Source organism: Ranitomeya imitator, chromosome 2, assembly GCF_032444005.1.
Source record: "Ranitomeya imitator isolate aRanImi1 chromosome 2, aRanImi1.pri, whole genome shotgun sequence".
Taxonomy (NCBI): Eukaryota; Metazoa; Chordata; class Amphibia; order Anura; family Dendrobatidae; genus Ranitomeya; species Ranitomeya imitator.
In genome coordinates this window covers 68,260,152-68,277,554 of record NC_091283.1, presented here as the reverse complement: position 1 = coordinate 68,277,554, position 17,403 = coordinate 68,260,152, and the positions used below count along the sequence as shown (strand labels likewise).

Below are 17,403 nucleotides of genomic sequence, written 5' to 3'. Positions count from 1 at the left end.
GACGTGAACATCCACAGGTTCACCCATCTCCACGCAGCATGTCTGTGCATCGCAGCGAGAACACACTAATTTCAATGGACATTGTGTTAAATCCTTATTTACCCCCCTTTGCATTTTTCGTGCTTGTTACCTCATATTCTGGAATTTCGCTGTTTTTTTTTTTGAGGGTTTGCATCAGTTCATGTAAAGAACATGGCTACGTCTGTGAAATGCCCCCATTAATAACCCCATAGTAAGATACAGCAAGAATTAAGTCCTTTATTTGAAATAAAAATCCTCACCCTCTTTTACCCATTTATTACTGTGAAATAAAATATAAAAAACACCATATTCCTCACCTGTCCGACGAGAAGATAATCCATATCTGCCCCACGGCAGTCCAGATGGTTTGGAGAACAGTCACATCAGTGATGCGATCGCTCTCCACACCAGCCAGAGCATCTCTACCCCGCATGTTTCTGCATTGCAGGGAAAACACACTCATTTCAATAAAGCCTTATTTACCCCTGTGGCGTTTTTCGTGTTTGTTACCTCACATCCTGGAATTTAGCTGTTTTTTTTGAGGGTTTACATCAGTTCATGTAAAGAACTTGCCTACACCAACTGTGAACATTCGGTTTTCTGTTTGTGAAGCAAACAACAAAAAGGACAAAATAACTGAAAATTTCAGTGTGCATAACTATTCACAGGTCCTAAAGTCAGTACTTTCTAGAGCCTCCTGTTGTGGCAATTGCAGCTGCAAGTTGCTTTAGATAAGTCTCTATGAGCTTTCCACATCTTGTCACTGAGATGCCTGCTCATTCCTCAAGGCAAAACTGCTCCAAATCCTACAAGTTAGGTCGTTCCCTCTGGTGAACAGCAATTATTAAGTCTGACCACCTCAGCTGTATTAAAGTCTGGGCTTTACTAGGCCACGCCAAAACATTTACACGATTCCCCTTAACCAACCAGTCGAGTGTTGATTTAACAGTCTGCTTTGGTCATAATCTTGTTGGAAGGTGAACTTCCATCCCAGTCTCAAATCACTGACAGACTGAAATAGGTTTTGCTCAAGAACATCCCTGTATTTCGCACCATCCATCTTCCTTTTGACTTGGCCCATTTTCCTTGTTCCTACTGCCAAAAGCCACCATGTTTCACTGTAGGGATGGTGTTCTTTTGGTGATGAGCTGTGTTGGTTTGGCCCCAGACATAGCGTTTACCTTGGTGAACAAAAAGTTACATTTTGGTCTCAACTGACCACAGCACCTTCCTCCATACATTTGAGGAGTCTCCACATGTATTTTAGCAAACTCAAAACGAGCCTTACAGTTTTTCTGTGTAAGTAAAGGCTTTTTTATGTCCACTCTTCCATAAAGGCCACATCTATGGAGTATTTGGCTTATCGTAGCTGTAAAGACAGATACTCCAGTCTCGGCTTAGAAATTCTGCAGCTCCTTCAGGGTTAGCTTTGGTCTCTGCGCTGCCTCTCTGATTAATGCCCTCCTTGCCCGGGCTGAGAGCTTTTATGGGCGGCCCTCTCTTGGCATATTTGTTGTGGTATCATGTCATTTCCGCTTGATGATGATAGATTTGATGGTGCTCCTGGAGTTTTCTCAACATCTTTGTCCCTGACTTGTTTGGAGATCTCCTTGGTCTTTGTGGTGTTTGGTTAGTTCTCCCTCTTGTTAATGGTGTTACGGCCTTTGTGGCCTTTCAGAAAAAGGTAAAGTGCATATACTGACCGACATGTGACACTTAGATTGCACACAGAGGGACGTCCTGTCACTAAGTATGTGACTTATGAAGGTAATTGCTTGCACCACAAAGGTTTAGTGTATTCATCTCACAAAGGGTGAACATACATATGCACATGCTAATTTTTAGTTATTTGCTCCCATAAATAGAACTTATGCCCATATTTTTCTCACTTCACCAACTTAGATCATTAAGTGCTGAAGCATCACACACAAATCGGATTACAAAAATATTTAAAAACAGGTTGAAAATGTAACAAAATAGGTAAAAAACCAACGGGTGAATACGTCTGCAAGTCACTGTATGTTCTCCATTACAGATTGGAGTTGACTGTCCCAAGTGAAATCTTTTTTAAAGGGCTTGTTTTTGCAACAAAACATATTGTAGATCGCCACCTGGTGGTGATTTCTTGTATCAGCATCAGTAAAATAAATTATCAGATGTCAGAATTTATTTTAAAAAAAAAGTACAAATGACTGCTTTTATGTGTAGGATCTTATGTGTAGGATCATAGCAATAAATAATAAGTATATCTTCATGAAATTACACTCATCAACGTGTGAAAAGTAGCAAAAAACAAATGTCATCCTCTAATTCACAAGAATTAATGATTAGCAAGTTAAAAATGTATCAAAACTATTTAATCAGTGTAAGTCATTACATGTTTCAGCTCCAAGGACTCGAGCCACCATCAGATATTTTAGGTAGATGTGCAACAAATGCTACAAAGTAAGAATGCTTCATTACGATAGATAGACAGATAGATAGATAGATAGATAGATAGATAGATAGATAGATAGATAGATAGATGATAGATAGATAGATAAATAGATGATAGATAGATAGATAGATAGATAGATAGATAGATAGATAGATAGATAAATAGATGATAGATAGATAGATAAATAGATGATAGATAGATAGATAGATAGATAGATAGATAGATAGATAGATAGATGATAGATAGATAGATAGATAGATAGATAGATAGATAGATAGATGTTAGAAGATAGGTAATAGATAGATAGAAGATAGATAATTGATAGATGTTCCATTATTTTCAGACTCCTTATCGCACTTTTTTCTTTTTTGCAGGCAGGGATCTATTGGGTGGATCTGATCGATTATTTCTGTGCTGGCTGGGGAATACTTATTGCTGCCATTCTAGAACTGGTCGGGATCTGCTGGATTTATGGTAAAGAGAAAAAAAAAATACAGAAACGATTATACATTCTGTAAATTTGAAATGACAAAATGGGATGCTATGTTACATGTGAAGAATGAAATATTGACTTGGACACTTCATTACATGAAGAACTGCTTTTATCTAGTCAGTGAATATCAGACATAGAGCAGCCTATTGACAATCAGGTCAGCACAGAGTATTTCAGGAGTATTTGGACTCTGTGTAATGTGTTTATAGTCTATTAGGGAGCAACCAGAGATGACCATTTCTGTTCAGATAATACACTTGTTATGATTGATGTAGTCTGTTATGAGGAGAATAGGATACATAATGATGGGAGCTTTTTCTGTCTTTCTTCCTATTTATAGGTGGTAATCGTTTTATTGAAGATATTGAAATGATGATTGGAAAGAAAAGCTGGCCCTTCTGGCTCTGGTGGAGAATATGCTGGTTTTTTGTCACTCCTCTTCTGTTAACTGTAAGCCCAAATATTACAGAAACACATATACAGACGTAATGATGCTCATATAGTAAGATAGATAGATACTGTAGATAGATAGATAGATAGATAGATAGATAGATAGATAGATAGATAGATAGATAGATAGATAATAGATAGTGTGAGGTAGTGAGAGGGATCATATGCGAGGGTTGATGTGTGTCCCCCAGTATGCAAACAGAGTCCTTTTAAACCCGCTGGAGTGCCCTGTGTTCACAGTAGGATGCCTGTGAGTCACAAGGCAAAATAAAATAAAGAGTGGATTGGGCCCAAATAGTGACTCAGTCAGATTTTTTTAGCAAAACCCATTAAGGGCTTTTATTTTTAGAGGGATTTGCAGGTTTGGTAGTGGGGCGAATACCTCTCTCCACTCTGGGTTTAGGAAGTGGCTCTATGGCCACGATTCCGTTTAAATCTGTCAGTTTTGCCTTGGGTGTGTCAGTTTGGAGTTTGCAAGCTGCAGAGCAGGTGGCTCTGTGCAACCCAGGTCTGTGTGAAGCTATCACAGAGCCAGGGACTTCCAGGTGGCTGTCGCACCCAAGATACACAACAGTGTTACTATCCACGCCAACAGATTCAGAACACCGACTATATATAAGGAAACCCAGCTGTGATCCGGAGGATATCACTCCTATATGTGAGTCTACCAATAAAGACATTGTTTATGTTGGACATTTCTGTGTCCCCTGCCTATCTGTTGCAGTGCACCACATATGGTGAAGAATGGGCAGTGTGAACTGAGGCATAACTAAAGCCTGCTGCATGTCGGTTATTAGGCTTGCAACACTGCAGCCCAAGCTGGCCAACAAAATGGAGGCGCTGTTGAAGCAATTGGTCTTTAGTGAGCGTCAGCAGCAGGAGTTGTACTAGCAGGAGCAGACCAACAATTTGATCCTGCAACAGATTACGGCACTGCGAGTGGTGCCCTCACCCATGACCATGATCTGTTCTGAGGCCTCGTGCAAGGTCTGGTCAGCATTGAGGAAGATGAGTCCTGAGGGCAACATGGAGGCTTTCCTCCCAGTGTTCGAGCGCACTGCAGAGCGGGAGAGCTTGCTGCTTTCACAGTAGGCTGAAGTGGTGGCCCCCTTCCTGCACTATAATAGATAGATAGATAGATAGATAGATAATAGATTAGAAAGACATTTATATCTGTTCTTTTAGCTTCTTTCTATCCTATTTACAGGCCATTCTGATTTGGTCCTTGGTCACATTCACTTCTCCAAAGCATGGTGACGTTGAATACCCAACCTGGGGAGTTGCCCTGGGGTGGTGTATGATCATTTTTTGCATTATTTGGATACCCATATTGGCCGTAATAAAATTATGCAAAGGTGAAGGAACACTATGGCAGGTAAGTTCTTACATAAACCGTTCTTTTTAATTAAGTGTATATTTAAAAGTATAATAAACGAGAAAGCCAATCTGAACAGCATGAATCAAACAAAGCCTGGCGGCACGCTTACAACCAAGTACGTTTTTCTCTGACATGTTCTGGCATTTCAGTGAAGACATAGTTTGAAAAGCTTCTCTTCTATGCTCAGTTTCTTTAGAGTTATTTCTTCCTTTTCTCCTTTTTTCTATGTCTAATCTGTGATCAATGACATCTTATCTAAGCTGATTCTTCCCAAAATGGTTGCAGCGCTTCATTCCCTGTCTTGGCTTTTATGCAGGCTATGATAGGCTGTGCTATGTAATTGGGAAGCCCAGTTGCATCCAGGGTCATGTGTGCCTTCTCTGGCTGATACATTCTTCTGCGTTGTGTAAAATAGCCATGGGCGATTTTCACAATTAATTCAAATTATATTGAAAATTGTTCAAATTCTCCAAAACTTCTCCACAACTTGTGATTTTCAATAAAAAGTCATTTTGCATCAGATCAATTTGATCATTTCTAATCCTGGACACATAAAGAAAAATTCTGGTGTGGGCAACTCCTTGTAACAACTTGTGTACACAGCAAGCCCCTTTAGGCCACTTTCACTCTGCATTTTTCACCATGTTCATTGGTCACATCGAGGCTTATATCCGAACACACCTCAAAATGGGATTCGGGTGCATGCGCCGAGGGACGGGACCATTGAGTATAATGGTGCAAGCGGAGTCAATGTGTGTTCTGTTGTGCATTATTTTGGAACCGGACACCCAGTGTCCCCTCACCCGACGCACGTTTCGCTATCAGCTTCTTCCGGGGGCGGCCCCGGAAGAAGCTGGCGGCGAAACGCGCATCGGGGTGAGGGGACACTGTGGTGACTTTTTCATTATCTTTTTCTTCCCTGACCTACTGCATCTACACATTGGGGATCCATAGTAACCTATCTGCTCCATTACTCTGACCATCATACTGTACAGTGTATATTCCATGGTTTGTTTCCACTTACCGTACTTTGTAATTATAATTTTATCAGGGAATGGAGATTAATAATAGTATCATGATATTGCTCAAAAAGATTTATTGATTTCTCGCCTTCCCTTTTCATATTTGTAACCCAAACAGCATCCCCTACATGACAAATTCTGCTCATAATTATGGTTTTAAAATTTTGTGTCAATAAAATGGAATTTTAACATGGATCTCTTCTCAAAACTGGACCCTTTATTTTGGATTGGCGGTTGTTGTTTACATTGTGTTCTACTGGATTCAATCGTGTAGCCAGGCTCTGATTCATGTTGTCCTATACTCACTAAATTAAGATTTGTTTTCGAGATTTGCAAATTATATATATATTTGAGAAATCTTTCATATTTTGATTTCCTTTTACTCCATAAAGATTTCAGTGATACTCTTTTTAGGAGTGTTCTAGTATCTGAATAGAGCTATCAGCCTTGCATCTACTTAGTGTTGAGGTATGTGTTAGTCATGTGCTGCATCATCAAGTATTGTCTCATTTTCTCAACAGCGTTTTCGAAGAATTTGCTCCCCAACTCCAGACTGGGGTCCCGCTTTGGAAAAGCATCGCTTTGGAAAATACAAAAATACTGGTGATGTCCCAACAAAAGTTTCCAACGGTCTAGAGATTCCCACAATTGAAGGCAGCTTGGGAGGCTATGACAACAAAGCATTTTCTTAGAAAAAAAAAAAGGAACATTCCAAAGCCAAAGTATTAAGTGCACAATGGACTAATGGACTACTAGAGTTTTATATACATAAATTATGACTGTAATCATTTATAGACAGAAATATGCAACACATTTCCAATGACATTTTCTACAATACACTACCCTACTAAGATTATACTTTGGTATTATCACTATGTAAAGTTTTCCAACAACAGCAATTCATAAACTTTTTCTGCTGCCACCTAACATTCCCAACACTCTCAAAATGATGTAATTTCCAGAGTGCCGTCCACAAGGAGAAGTATCTCAGACAACGCATCTTCGGCGAACGAGGAGGCAGTGGTGCATTTCAGTCTATGACAACTTGTTAGGAAACAGCAGATTAATTATAACAAATTAAGTTATTACTGATAAAGATCAAGACCAAAGGACAAAGATGACATTTAACCCCCCAACTTCTCACCAATATTTATGAGGCTGTAAAGTTTTTGCATTTATGTGCAACATAAGCTAGACTTCTTCTTTGTGGAAGAGAGATAATTTGCACACTATTTTAGAGAAGTTCATGTCACACTTTTACAGATGGGTTTTTGATATTCATTTGTAGTCATAGAGGTATTCCTGGCACTCAAGAATACTCGGAGAGAGGTTCCTGGCATTCATTTGTAGCTATATGGGGGTTCCTGGCACTCAAGTGTAGTCAAAGAGTTTCTTGCCCCTCATGTTTAGTCAGAGAGAGGTTTCTGGCATTTATTTCTAGTCGTAGTGGAGTTCCTGGCATTCAGAGAGAGGTTCATGGCACTAGTGTGTAGATAGCGAGACTGTTCTATGATCACGTCCGCTCACCCACTAAACCCGTTGAAGCACCAGACCGGTGCGAAACGGCCGTCGTTCAAGCAATCATATTCCTCTGTACATACACCCCCGTTCCGTGAAGATTTATGTAATAAAGAAATACCTGCACTGAAGATTGGTGAGTGCTGCCGCTTTTCTTTCTTGGTCCTTTTGTTCTATGATCTTGGCCCTCGTGTAGTCAAAAAGTGGTTTCTGGCATCCTGTCATTCAGATGTAGTAAAAAAAAGGTTTCTGGCATTTTTTTTCATAGTCATAGGGTGATTCTGGGCACTTGAGCATAGTCAGAGAGAGGTTCCTGGCACTCGGGCACTCATAGAGAGGTTTTTGGCATCTTGGTAGTCATTTGTGGTCATAGAGTGGGTCTTGGTACTCATGTGTAGTCAGAGCTGGGTTCCTAGCATTCATGTGTAGTCATTGCGAGTCTCCTGGCACATATTTGTAGGCATAGAGAGGGTACTGGCATCCATATGTGGTCACAGCAAGGCTCCTGGCATCCATGTATAATCAGAGCGAGGCTCCTGGTTATCCATAAAGTACAACGTCTTCTGCATTTTAGAAAAATTGGACCGTTCCCCTATCTGGAGAAGAGAATTGGATTTTCCTTATATGCGTTTTATAATCACTTTGGTGTTACGAAGTAAACCCTGTAACCCTAGTAAACCAATAGGAGTGTTCATGTAAATCTATGGATCACTGTGCAGTTATATCACACCACTGTTTAACTCCAGGTTTTCTTTAAACTTCAATGTACATTGTTACACCTGAAATAAATCTAATGGATAACCTCTGTGTAGATCTATATCACCCTTTCAGTTGGCAGCTAGAGCTCCATTGTAGTCTTAGGAAATGCCGATTTGATAAATCATTACCCAGAATTCCTCATTCATCAGCTTTAATGGTTAGTTAAAGCATATCCCTGAATCAGACAACAATACCTTAGCACAGTATAATTCCATAGTAAATAAATTTGACTGACCATAAGTCATGTTACGTCTTTAAGCTACCAAGTTCTACAAATTACTGCAAAATTCTTGATGTGTATCCATAATCTAAAGAATCGAATATGTTTCTGCAGCAAACTGTAAAGTGTAAGTGTTTTATTTCCAGTTAGCTCACACATGAAGCTATTCCTGCCCGAACTACAGGGTTCATCAGTCTCAGCTGACTGATGGCTGTTGGGGCTTTTGGCACTTGCAGTCTCGGGGACACTGGAGAAGCAGTGTTCAAAGAATATTGTACTGTATGATAATATTTTGTATTTAGCGTGGTCACAAAGTATGTATGATATGTTTACATTTCTGTATTTTATATAAGTGCCTTTATGAAGAGAATACCTCAATCTTATAAGTTGTGTAATATTTGCCTCCTGCTGCATGGATTTTGCAATGTGGTCAATACAGTTGAAATTATTTTAATTATCAATAGTAACATTTTATTAAAACCTGATTGTCACGTACCCGCTTCTCAGCATGTGACTTGGGGTTGCGCCTGCAAGGGTTAATCTATCTCCTCTCACTCAGTCCAGCATTCAACCTCTGTCCTACGCTGTAATGGGAGCATAAATCACACGCCAACCCCAGGCCACACACCCCGCTCATACACGCTGCCACCACACACCGAACAAACGGGCGATGAGTCCCGGAAATATTACTACTACTCTCTGCCAATCATAAGGATCACACACTTTAAGGCTATGGATTCTTTAGAGCATACAAGGTTCAGACTTATTAAAGTTTTAAGCTTTAATATAAAAGGTACAGTGCTTACAATAAAAAGGGTATACCAATATGGGAATAAAAAGTGACATACAAAATATGCAAAAACAGTTATAAAATGGAGAAAACTTGCAGAAATATTGGTCTTTGCGGTCTGGTACTCTGCCCCTGAGGGAAGGAGAAATATGGAATGGCCCACTTCAGCTTTCTAGGCTGCCCCCGCATGTGAACATCTTTCTTTGTGTCTAGGCCTAATTTATAGAGTCAACCTGGAGGGATCTTCCATTCTGCTGTCTGAAATCACTTAGTATATATATATTTTCCAGCAGCTATCTCTCCCAACTTTCCCATACAAAGAAGTGCTCACTCTGCCGAGTGCTCCTATGTTCTCTATTAGAGAGCCACAGCTAGACTTCTTTGGTTGTTTATCTCTTGGTGAAAAAAGTGATAAGCTGTACAAAATTCGGAATGCCGGATCCTGCCAGGGGAGAGATACACCTTAGACCGTCGGCCAAACCTGTTGATATCATCCAGTGTGTCCAATGTGTTTTGGGGGGGGGGGGCTTTACCTGTGTGCCTTGAAACCAACTGGACAGGTTGGGTACAAACTTAAACCACAGCTGAACAAACTAATTGGAACTTTGTTATTCTTTTTTGTAGAGTAGGAGCTGGTGGAAATGATGGAAACCACACTCCCCGAGACATTCATCGTTCTGTTAATAACATGAACAATTTGCATCCAGACTTTTTACCCTTTCCTCACAGATATGCCACTTGTAATTTAAATTTCTTCAAAACGTTATAATATGGCAATTCTAATGGGGTTATTTAAATAAGTCAACCCTCAGCAGAATTCCAGTGTAGATTAAGAACTATGGTTGTTAATGTCTAGCATGTGCTTTTGGACTATGATCACTGAAATAAGCAGGAAAAAAGAAGAAGCGCCAATTCATAAAGCGTGGAAGGTAATGGTGCAGATAAGGAAACTCACATGGCAGATGGAAGGCATGTTTTTACCTGTTTGTTTCAAACTCAAACTCAAACTCAATTTCAATCTTTAGTTTGAGGCTAAAAATAAACAAAGTAAAAATAAAAAAATATATAAAAATTTGAATCATTCATCTTTTCCCCTATTAAAAATGAGGAAATTAAAAAAAGAATAAAATAAATATATTTGGTACAGCCATGGTCAAAAAAGTTCAGCCTTTCAAAATATTATATTTTTTAAACCATATGTTATATGCTGAAAGAGAAAAAAATTATATTGCTGCTGTTTGGTTGCCACACAAATAAATACAATAAAAAGCAATCAAAATAAAAACATCTGCTCGGTGTGCAAACATTTTTTTAAAATCTGGACAGCTTTGGTATCACCGTAATGATGCTGACCTGGAGAATCATGTTCCCAAGTAATTTTTACTGCAGAATGAATCCCGTATAGTGATGAGCGAACATGCTCGCCACTACTCGGTACTTGTCCGAGTATCAATACACGGCGAGCACCGAGTATTTCCGGGATTATTAGGCGGGAGCTCGGGTCTCCTTTTAATTTTGGAAGTTTTTAGAGCGCCAATCAGCATGCAGGGATTGTCTGCCATGCACTGTAATACAGCAGCCATCTTTGTTGTGCTATTACAGTGATTGGCTAGCTGCACAGCATCATCATGTCTATAAGAGACCTGGCGCCGCCCTGCTCAGTGCATTCTGCTCCGGACTCAGCTAGTGTAGGGAGAGCTGCTGCTGAGATAGGGCCAGATTCTTACTTTTATTAGTTAGTGTTGGTCTACTAGTGTTCAATCCACAAATCCTAATAAACCAAAAGTCCTTTTTAGGGCTAATTCGAGGGTACATAGATTTAGGGGTGGATTAAGGATAGCCAGGGCCCCGGGCTGTTCAGATTCTGTGGGTCCCCCGGTCATGTGACGGGGTAATGATACGCGGTCATCATACACCTGAACCAGATTATTCCAGAAAAATAGCTGCTGAGTGAAACTCCACTTCTCACCTATCACACATTAACAGTTCCCATCACCAGATCACACATATAACCGGCAGCTTTTGTTTTGGCCAAAAGATTTTTCAAGCTGCCACCATAACACGGTGGACACTTTTGGCCAGGCCCTACTGTTAGGGCAGGCGGAATGCACCGAGTACATATAGATGTTATTATTGGTGCGTTCACAGCCCGGGGTCCACCGTGCAGGAGGAGAACCTGCTGCTAGCAAATGGCACTATATGGCGGTATAAGCGAGCTCTGTTACCTCACAGAGTCGCCATGATAGAAAAGCACTGTGTCCTGTTAAGCTCACAGGAGTAACCAGGTAACTGCTGAGCTGATAGCAGTCAGTGGTCATGCAGTCAGAGAAGCACACAAACAATTCATAGATATTCATAGTGGCCATCCCTGGTGTTAAAAGCCGTCTTACATTCGTCCCCCTCAGGGATGCGAATGTAAGCACTCTGCAGATCTAGCTTAGTAAATACCCTTGCTCCCCGAAGCCTATCAAAAAGCTCAGATATCAGGTGCAGGGGATACTTATTCTTAATGATGATGGTGTTAAGACCCCTGTAGTCTATGTATGGACGTAGTTCCCCATTCTTCTTCTGCACGAAGAAGAACCCAGCCCCTGCAGGTGACACTGACTTCCTAATGAATCCTCTTGCCAGATTTTCCTGGATGTACTGAGACATTGCCTCCGTCTCCGGGAGAGATAATGGATAGACTCGACCCCGGGGAGGCTCAGCATCAGGCAAGAGGTCAATAGGACAGTCATAGGGACGGTGAGGCGGACGGGTCTCCACAGCCCTTTTGGAGAACATGTCCACATAGGGCCAATATTGCTTGGGGAGAGAGGAGAGATCTGCAGGTACCTCAGTAGTAGCAACCTGAACGCTTTTCCTCTGACATCTAACCCCACAAGATTCACCCCATTCCAAAATTCTGCCTGTGGACCACTCGATATGAGGAGAGTGGTACCGTAGCCAAGGTATCCCTAACAGGACCTCATCAATTCCCTCAGGAATGATGAGCAGAGATATTATCTCCTGATGAGATGGCGACATGGACAGAGAGAAAGGGATGGTCTGGTGTGTAATCTGTGAGGGCAGTGTCGACCCATTCACCACTCGTACGGTAACTGGCTGAGCTAGCATTACCAGGGGAATTACATGACATTGGGTGAAGTCAGAAGACATAAAATTGCCCTCCGCCCCAGAATCCATGCAGAGCTCTACCGAGTGGGAGAATGAGCCTATAGTAATTGTCCCCTTAAAAGACAATTTGGAGGCAAACGTCGCCATGTCTAGTGTACCTCCACCTACTACCAATAGATGCTGACATTTCCTTGACCGCTGGGAACATCTGGTTGCAAGATGTCCTGACTGCTGGCAAACATGACAGACCGTGAGTGCACGAGCGGTCCGGGACTTTGATCCCGCTTGTAATGCTTCCATGGCCTCATGTGACTCAGGGACCAGGACCCGAGATTCCAAAGGTTTGGCAAAGGTGGGAGCCAGCCAAAACCTCTGCCTACACTGGGCTCGCTCTAACCTCCGCTTGTGAAAACGGAGGTCAATACGAGTGGACACAGTTGTTAACTCCTCCAGTGTGGTGGGAATCTCCCTAGTGGACAGAGCATCATTCACATGGTCAGCCAGCCCCCTCCAAAATATAGGGATAAGGGCTTTATCTGACCACTCCAGCTCAGATGCTAGGGTGCGGAAGTGGACGGCAAATGGCTGACCAAGGACAAGCCCTAAGTCAATGCCAACAGTTGGAGCACCGTATCATGGGTGACTCGAGGTCCTAAAAATACCTGTTTCAGCGTGCTCAGGAACAGCGGAGCACTCTGCACCACATGATCGCCACGCTCCCACAGTGGCGTAGCCCACTCCAACACCCTGTCCAACAGGAGAGAACCTATAAATCCCACCTTTTCCCTCTCTGTGGGGAAATGTGCGGCCAGAAGCTCGAGATATATAGAGCACTGGCTCACAAAACCCCTACAAGATTTACTATCGCCAGAAAATTTCTGTCAGTGGGAGGTGAGAAAGAGTCGGAACAGGGGTGGCAGTGGACAATGTTGCTGCAGCCAAGCTAGCAGCCTGAACAGCAACTGCGGTAACATTCACTGCTGAGATTGAGCGCTCGAGAGCCGTCAATCTATCCTCCAGCTGCTGGATATACCGCAAAGATCGCTGTTGATCCGCTATTTACTAGCCAGACCCTGGCACCAGAATGCACCAAGTAAATATAGATGTTATTATTGGTGCGTTCGCAGCACGGGGTCCACCGTGCAGGAGGAGGACCTGCTGCTAGCAAATGGCACTATATGGCGGTATAAGCGAGCTCTGTTACTTTACAGAGTCACCGTGATAGAAAAGCACTGTGTCCTGTTAAGCTCACAGGAGTACACAGCTAACTGCTGAGCTGATAGCAGTCAGTGATCATGCAGTCAGAGAAGCACACAAACAATTCCTCACCAGAGGTGTCGGTATTCTAGTGGCTTATTTCAGCTGGGCCCTGAATACAAGCAGACAAACTCCTCACCGGAGGTGTCGGTATTCTAGTGGCTTCTTTCAGCCGAGCCCTGACCACAAGCGTGCATGACCACACTGGCGCAAAGCTCATAACAAAGACTGATATTAGCGCATGGCCGTGCGGCCATGCAAACCTTTTATAGTTGCAGCAACTTCAGGACCTTCCAAGAGGACCAATGGGAGTTGCTTCAGGACCTGATCTTGTGACCCCTGACCTCCAATGAGAGGTCTTCCTTTGGGCATGCACAGAAGGGAGAAAGCAGGACTTAGTCCCAGAAGTGAGTCCTCGCTGCTGACCAGTACTAGCTATAATGGCAGAGCCTGGAAGAACAGCAGTAGCCAGACGCAGAGTATCTGCCTGAGCTAGACACTGGGATCGATGTCTCCGCTAAGCAGGCTCCACTGCAGCTGGAGAAGAATGGGAGACCGCAGCAGAGATGGCTCGAGATTCCCACTGTGCAGAGGCGGGAACTCAAGACCTAACACCTACTCTATTGTAACCTATTAAATATTTATTAAAATATGCAATACAATTTAGGTATATTTTTATTTATTTTTCAATTTTTAAAATGACCAATAATATCACATACAAGGAACAAATACAACACCATGACCAGACCACATATTACCACCAGTCACCGAATAATATCACATACAAAGAACAAATACCACCGCACCATGACCAGACTACATATTACCACCACAAAGTGACCAAATAGCACATACAAGGAACAGGGCCGGATTTAAGAGCTGGGTTGCCCGGGGCCCATTTTGGAGGGAGGCCCATTTTTCTAGGTGTTGCAATATGTAATGCAAAAACACAAAGTGAAAACTAACCCAAGTTTATTTACAAAAATCAGTTACGCAGAGTAATTCAGGTAAATTCATATATTTTTTTACAATCCAGGCACTTTCCTTGATTTTCGTGCTGCAAAATCACTAATGATGTTACTAAAGTCCAATGACTCGATGCTTATGATAGCTAAATTTACAAGTCATTCCTGCTTCATGGATGTCCTTAATTGGTTTTCAACTAATTTGAGTTTTGAGAAGAAACGCTCACCACTAGAGTTGAGCGACCTTGACCTTTTTAGAGTCGAGCCGGGTTTTGCGAAACCCGACTATGTCCAAAGTCGGGTCGAGTGAAATCGGCCGATTATGACGTAAAGTCGGGATCGACCGAAACACGAAACCCAATGCAAGTCAATGGGGCAGCATAGTCGGCAGTGAGTGGGGGCCAGGAAAACACCTAGAGTGCCCATTTTAATGTCAAAACCATCCATTCTTCTTAATGAAGCTTGTCAAGCGTAATTTACCTTATAATAATTGGAAGGCATTTGAAATTGGGGGTCATTTGGCTAAAGTTGTGGGGGGTAGGGCTGGTTCAAGTAATTAGTGGGCCCAGGAAATCTGGACCACGTCACGGCAGTGGAGCAGGGAGAGGTAAGTATTTCAACTTTGCAAGTGCTGTGAACCTGAGCAAGCAGGGGGGGCCCACTCGTTGGCATTGGCACTGGCACAGGGCCCCTCAAAGTACAGCGGTGTGTTTGCACGGCGGGGGCGCCTCCCACCGGCAGCAACACTTTTGCGTACTATGAGAGGCCCTGTGCCAGTGACGTCGCCAACTAGTATTCCTCCCCCCACCTGATGAAGGAACCTGCACTTTCATCTGCACCTTCCTCTTTGTCCCCGTGTAAGGTGGTATGGTATGCGGGAAGAGCAACCTGACTTTCAGCAGGGTCACAATGTTGTTGTGTAGCGTGCACGGGGAATGTTGCGTTATGGGTCAATGTACCAGCAGACTCATCTATCACTGGCTGGGCAATGGGCACGATGAAGTGGAAACACAGATATAGGCCCAAAGAAGAAAGTGGGCTAAATGCAGTTCAAAATTGGTAACACAGGAATAACCAGGGGGCATTGCAGTGGAGGACAACTGGAATGAGAGGCTGACACAGAGAGTAGGGCCAAATCAGTAAGTAGTCGAAATGCAGTTCAAAATTGGCAACCGTAGTAAACAGGCGGCACAGCTTTGTTCAGTGGAGGAGAACAGCAAGGAGTGGCAGACACCGATAGTAGGCCCCAAACCAACTAGTACGCCAAATGCAGTTGTTCCATTTAACCACAATTTAATGAGAGCCTGAAGATAGAAGCTCAGGAAAGGCAACCTGGGGAACACCTTGGAGTGTAACACACCATCTCTCTCCACCCCATACCCATTTTGTATGGCCTAATGCAGTGTACTTTTCTACAACTACTAAACGAGAGTCGGAAGACCGAAGCAATGGCAAGGAAACCTGGGGAACACCTTAGAGTGTAACACACCCTCTCTCTACACCCCATACCCAATTTGAAGGTCTAATGCAGTGTAGTTTCCAAGAACTACTAAACGAGAGCCGGAAGATCGAAGCTCAGGAAAGGCAACCTGGGGAACACCTTGGAGTGTAACACACCCTCTCGCTACACCCCATACCCAATTTGAAGGCCTAATGCAGCGTAGTTTCCAACAACTACTAAACGAGAGCCGGAAGATCGAAGCTCAGGAAAGGCAACCTGGGGAACACCTTGGAGTGTAACAAACCCTCTCTCTACACCCCATACCCAATTTGTAGGCCTAATGCAGCGTAGTTTCCGACAACTACTAAACGAGAGCATGAAGATCGAAGCTCAGGAAAGGCAACCTGGGGAACACCTTGGAGTGTAACACACCCTCTCTCTACACCCCATACCCAATTTGTAGGCCTAATGCAGCGTAGTTTCCGACAACTACTAAACGAGAGCCGGAATATCGAAGCTCAGGAAAGGCAACCTGGGGAACACCTTGGAGTGTAACACACCCTCTCTCTACACCCCATACCCAATTTGAAGGCCTAATGCAGTGTAGTTTCCAAGAACTACTAAACGAGAGCCGGAAGATCGAAGCTCAGGAAAGGCAACCTGGGGAACACCTTGGAGTGGAACACACCATCTCTCTACACCCCATACCCAATTTGAAGGCCTAATGCAGCGTAGTTTCCAACAACTACTAAACGAGAGCCGGTAGATCGAAGCTCAGGAAAGGCAACCTGGGGAACACCTTGGAGTGTAACACAACGTCTCTCTACACCACGGAAGGGATGATTCTTAGGAAGGAAGGCTGTTGGAAATAAGCATTGCGCGTCCGAGGGTGATTAGATTCTTATTAGGTATATACTCACCCTCGGACGCGCCCTGCTTCTTTATTTGGAATGAATGTTTATTTGCAATGTGGTGTTGACTTTCTCTATTATTTTGGTAATTAATGATTTTATTATTTTCATTATTTTGCATCTTCTCGGCAATAATATAAAGAAGACGCGACAGGACAACACTCGGTGGATGCCATATGTGTGTTTTCAATTTAAAAAACCTTTCAGTTAACTACTTGCAGGAGAAAGTAATTGTAGCTGGTGGCCATTTTTAGTACTGTACCAGATTTTAGCTGTTTGTTTGTTTTTAATGTCAAAATGTCTGCATTTGATATCTCACCAGTATTTTCTTTTTTATAAGCAAAATCCTTTTTTTTTTATTTTATGATGTTGGTTCAAGGGGTACACGGGCAGCAGTAGACAGGTCAGTGGAGGCCTAGTGGAAGGAGGGACCGCAGACAGGCTTCGAAGCCCTAACATAATAAATTGGGCTGCCTGTAGGCAATTTAAAATTGGTTCCAGGGGAACACGGGCAGCAGTAGACAGGTCAGTGGAGGCCTAGAGGAAGGAGGGACCGCAGATGCGCCAATGTTTCCCCCATACCAAATTTGTAGGCCTAATGCAGTGTAGTTTCCAACAACTACT

General features: G+C 42.8%; 2 protein-coding genes across 3 annotated transcripts in view; one reads left to right on the top strand and one right to left on the bottom strand.

Annotated features, from left to right (window-relative positions):
- The window catches only part of LOC138661923 (sodium- and chloride-dependent neutral and basic amino acid transporter B(0+)-like), a 49,020-nt gene extending 41,570 nt beyond the window's left edge, over nt 1-7,450 (top strand). Inside the window, exons 11-14 of the mRNA XM_069746917.1 lie at nt 2,833-2,932; nt 3,292-3,401; nt 4,609-4,776; nt 6,323-7,450. Of these exons, the coding sequence (XP_069603018.1) occupies nt 2,833-2,932; nt 3,292-3,401; nt 4,609-4,776; nt 6,323-6,493 (549 nt within the window). The 3' untranslated portion in view covers nt 6,494-7,450. The remainder of the gene's footprint in view (nt 1-2,832; nt 2,933-3,291; nt 3,402-4,608; nt 4,777-6,322) is intronic.
- LOC138661925 (uncharacterized) overlaps nt 1-17,403 on the bottom strand; it is a 76,738-nt gene that overhangs the window by 34,631 nt on the left and 24,704 nt on the right. The window contains exon 1 of one of the 2 annotated variants that reach the window (XM_069746923.1): nt 7,441-7,571. The exons of the other annotated variant lie outside the window; for it this stretch is intronic. The gene's annotated coding sequence lies outside the window, so the exon portion shown is untranslated. Of the gene's footprint in view, nt 1-7,440; nt 7,572-17,403 lie in introns of those variants that run through there. 2 annotated transcript variants of the gene reach the window in all.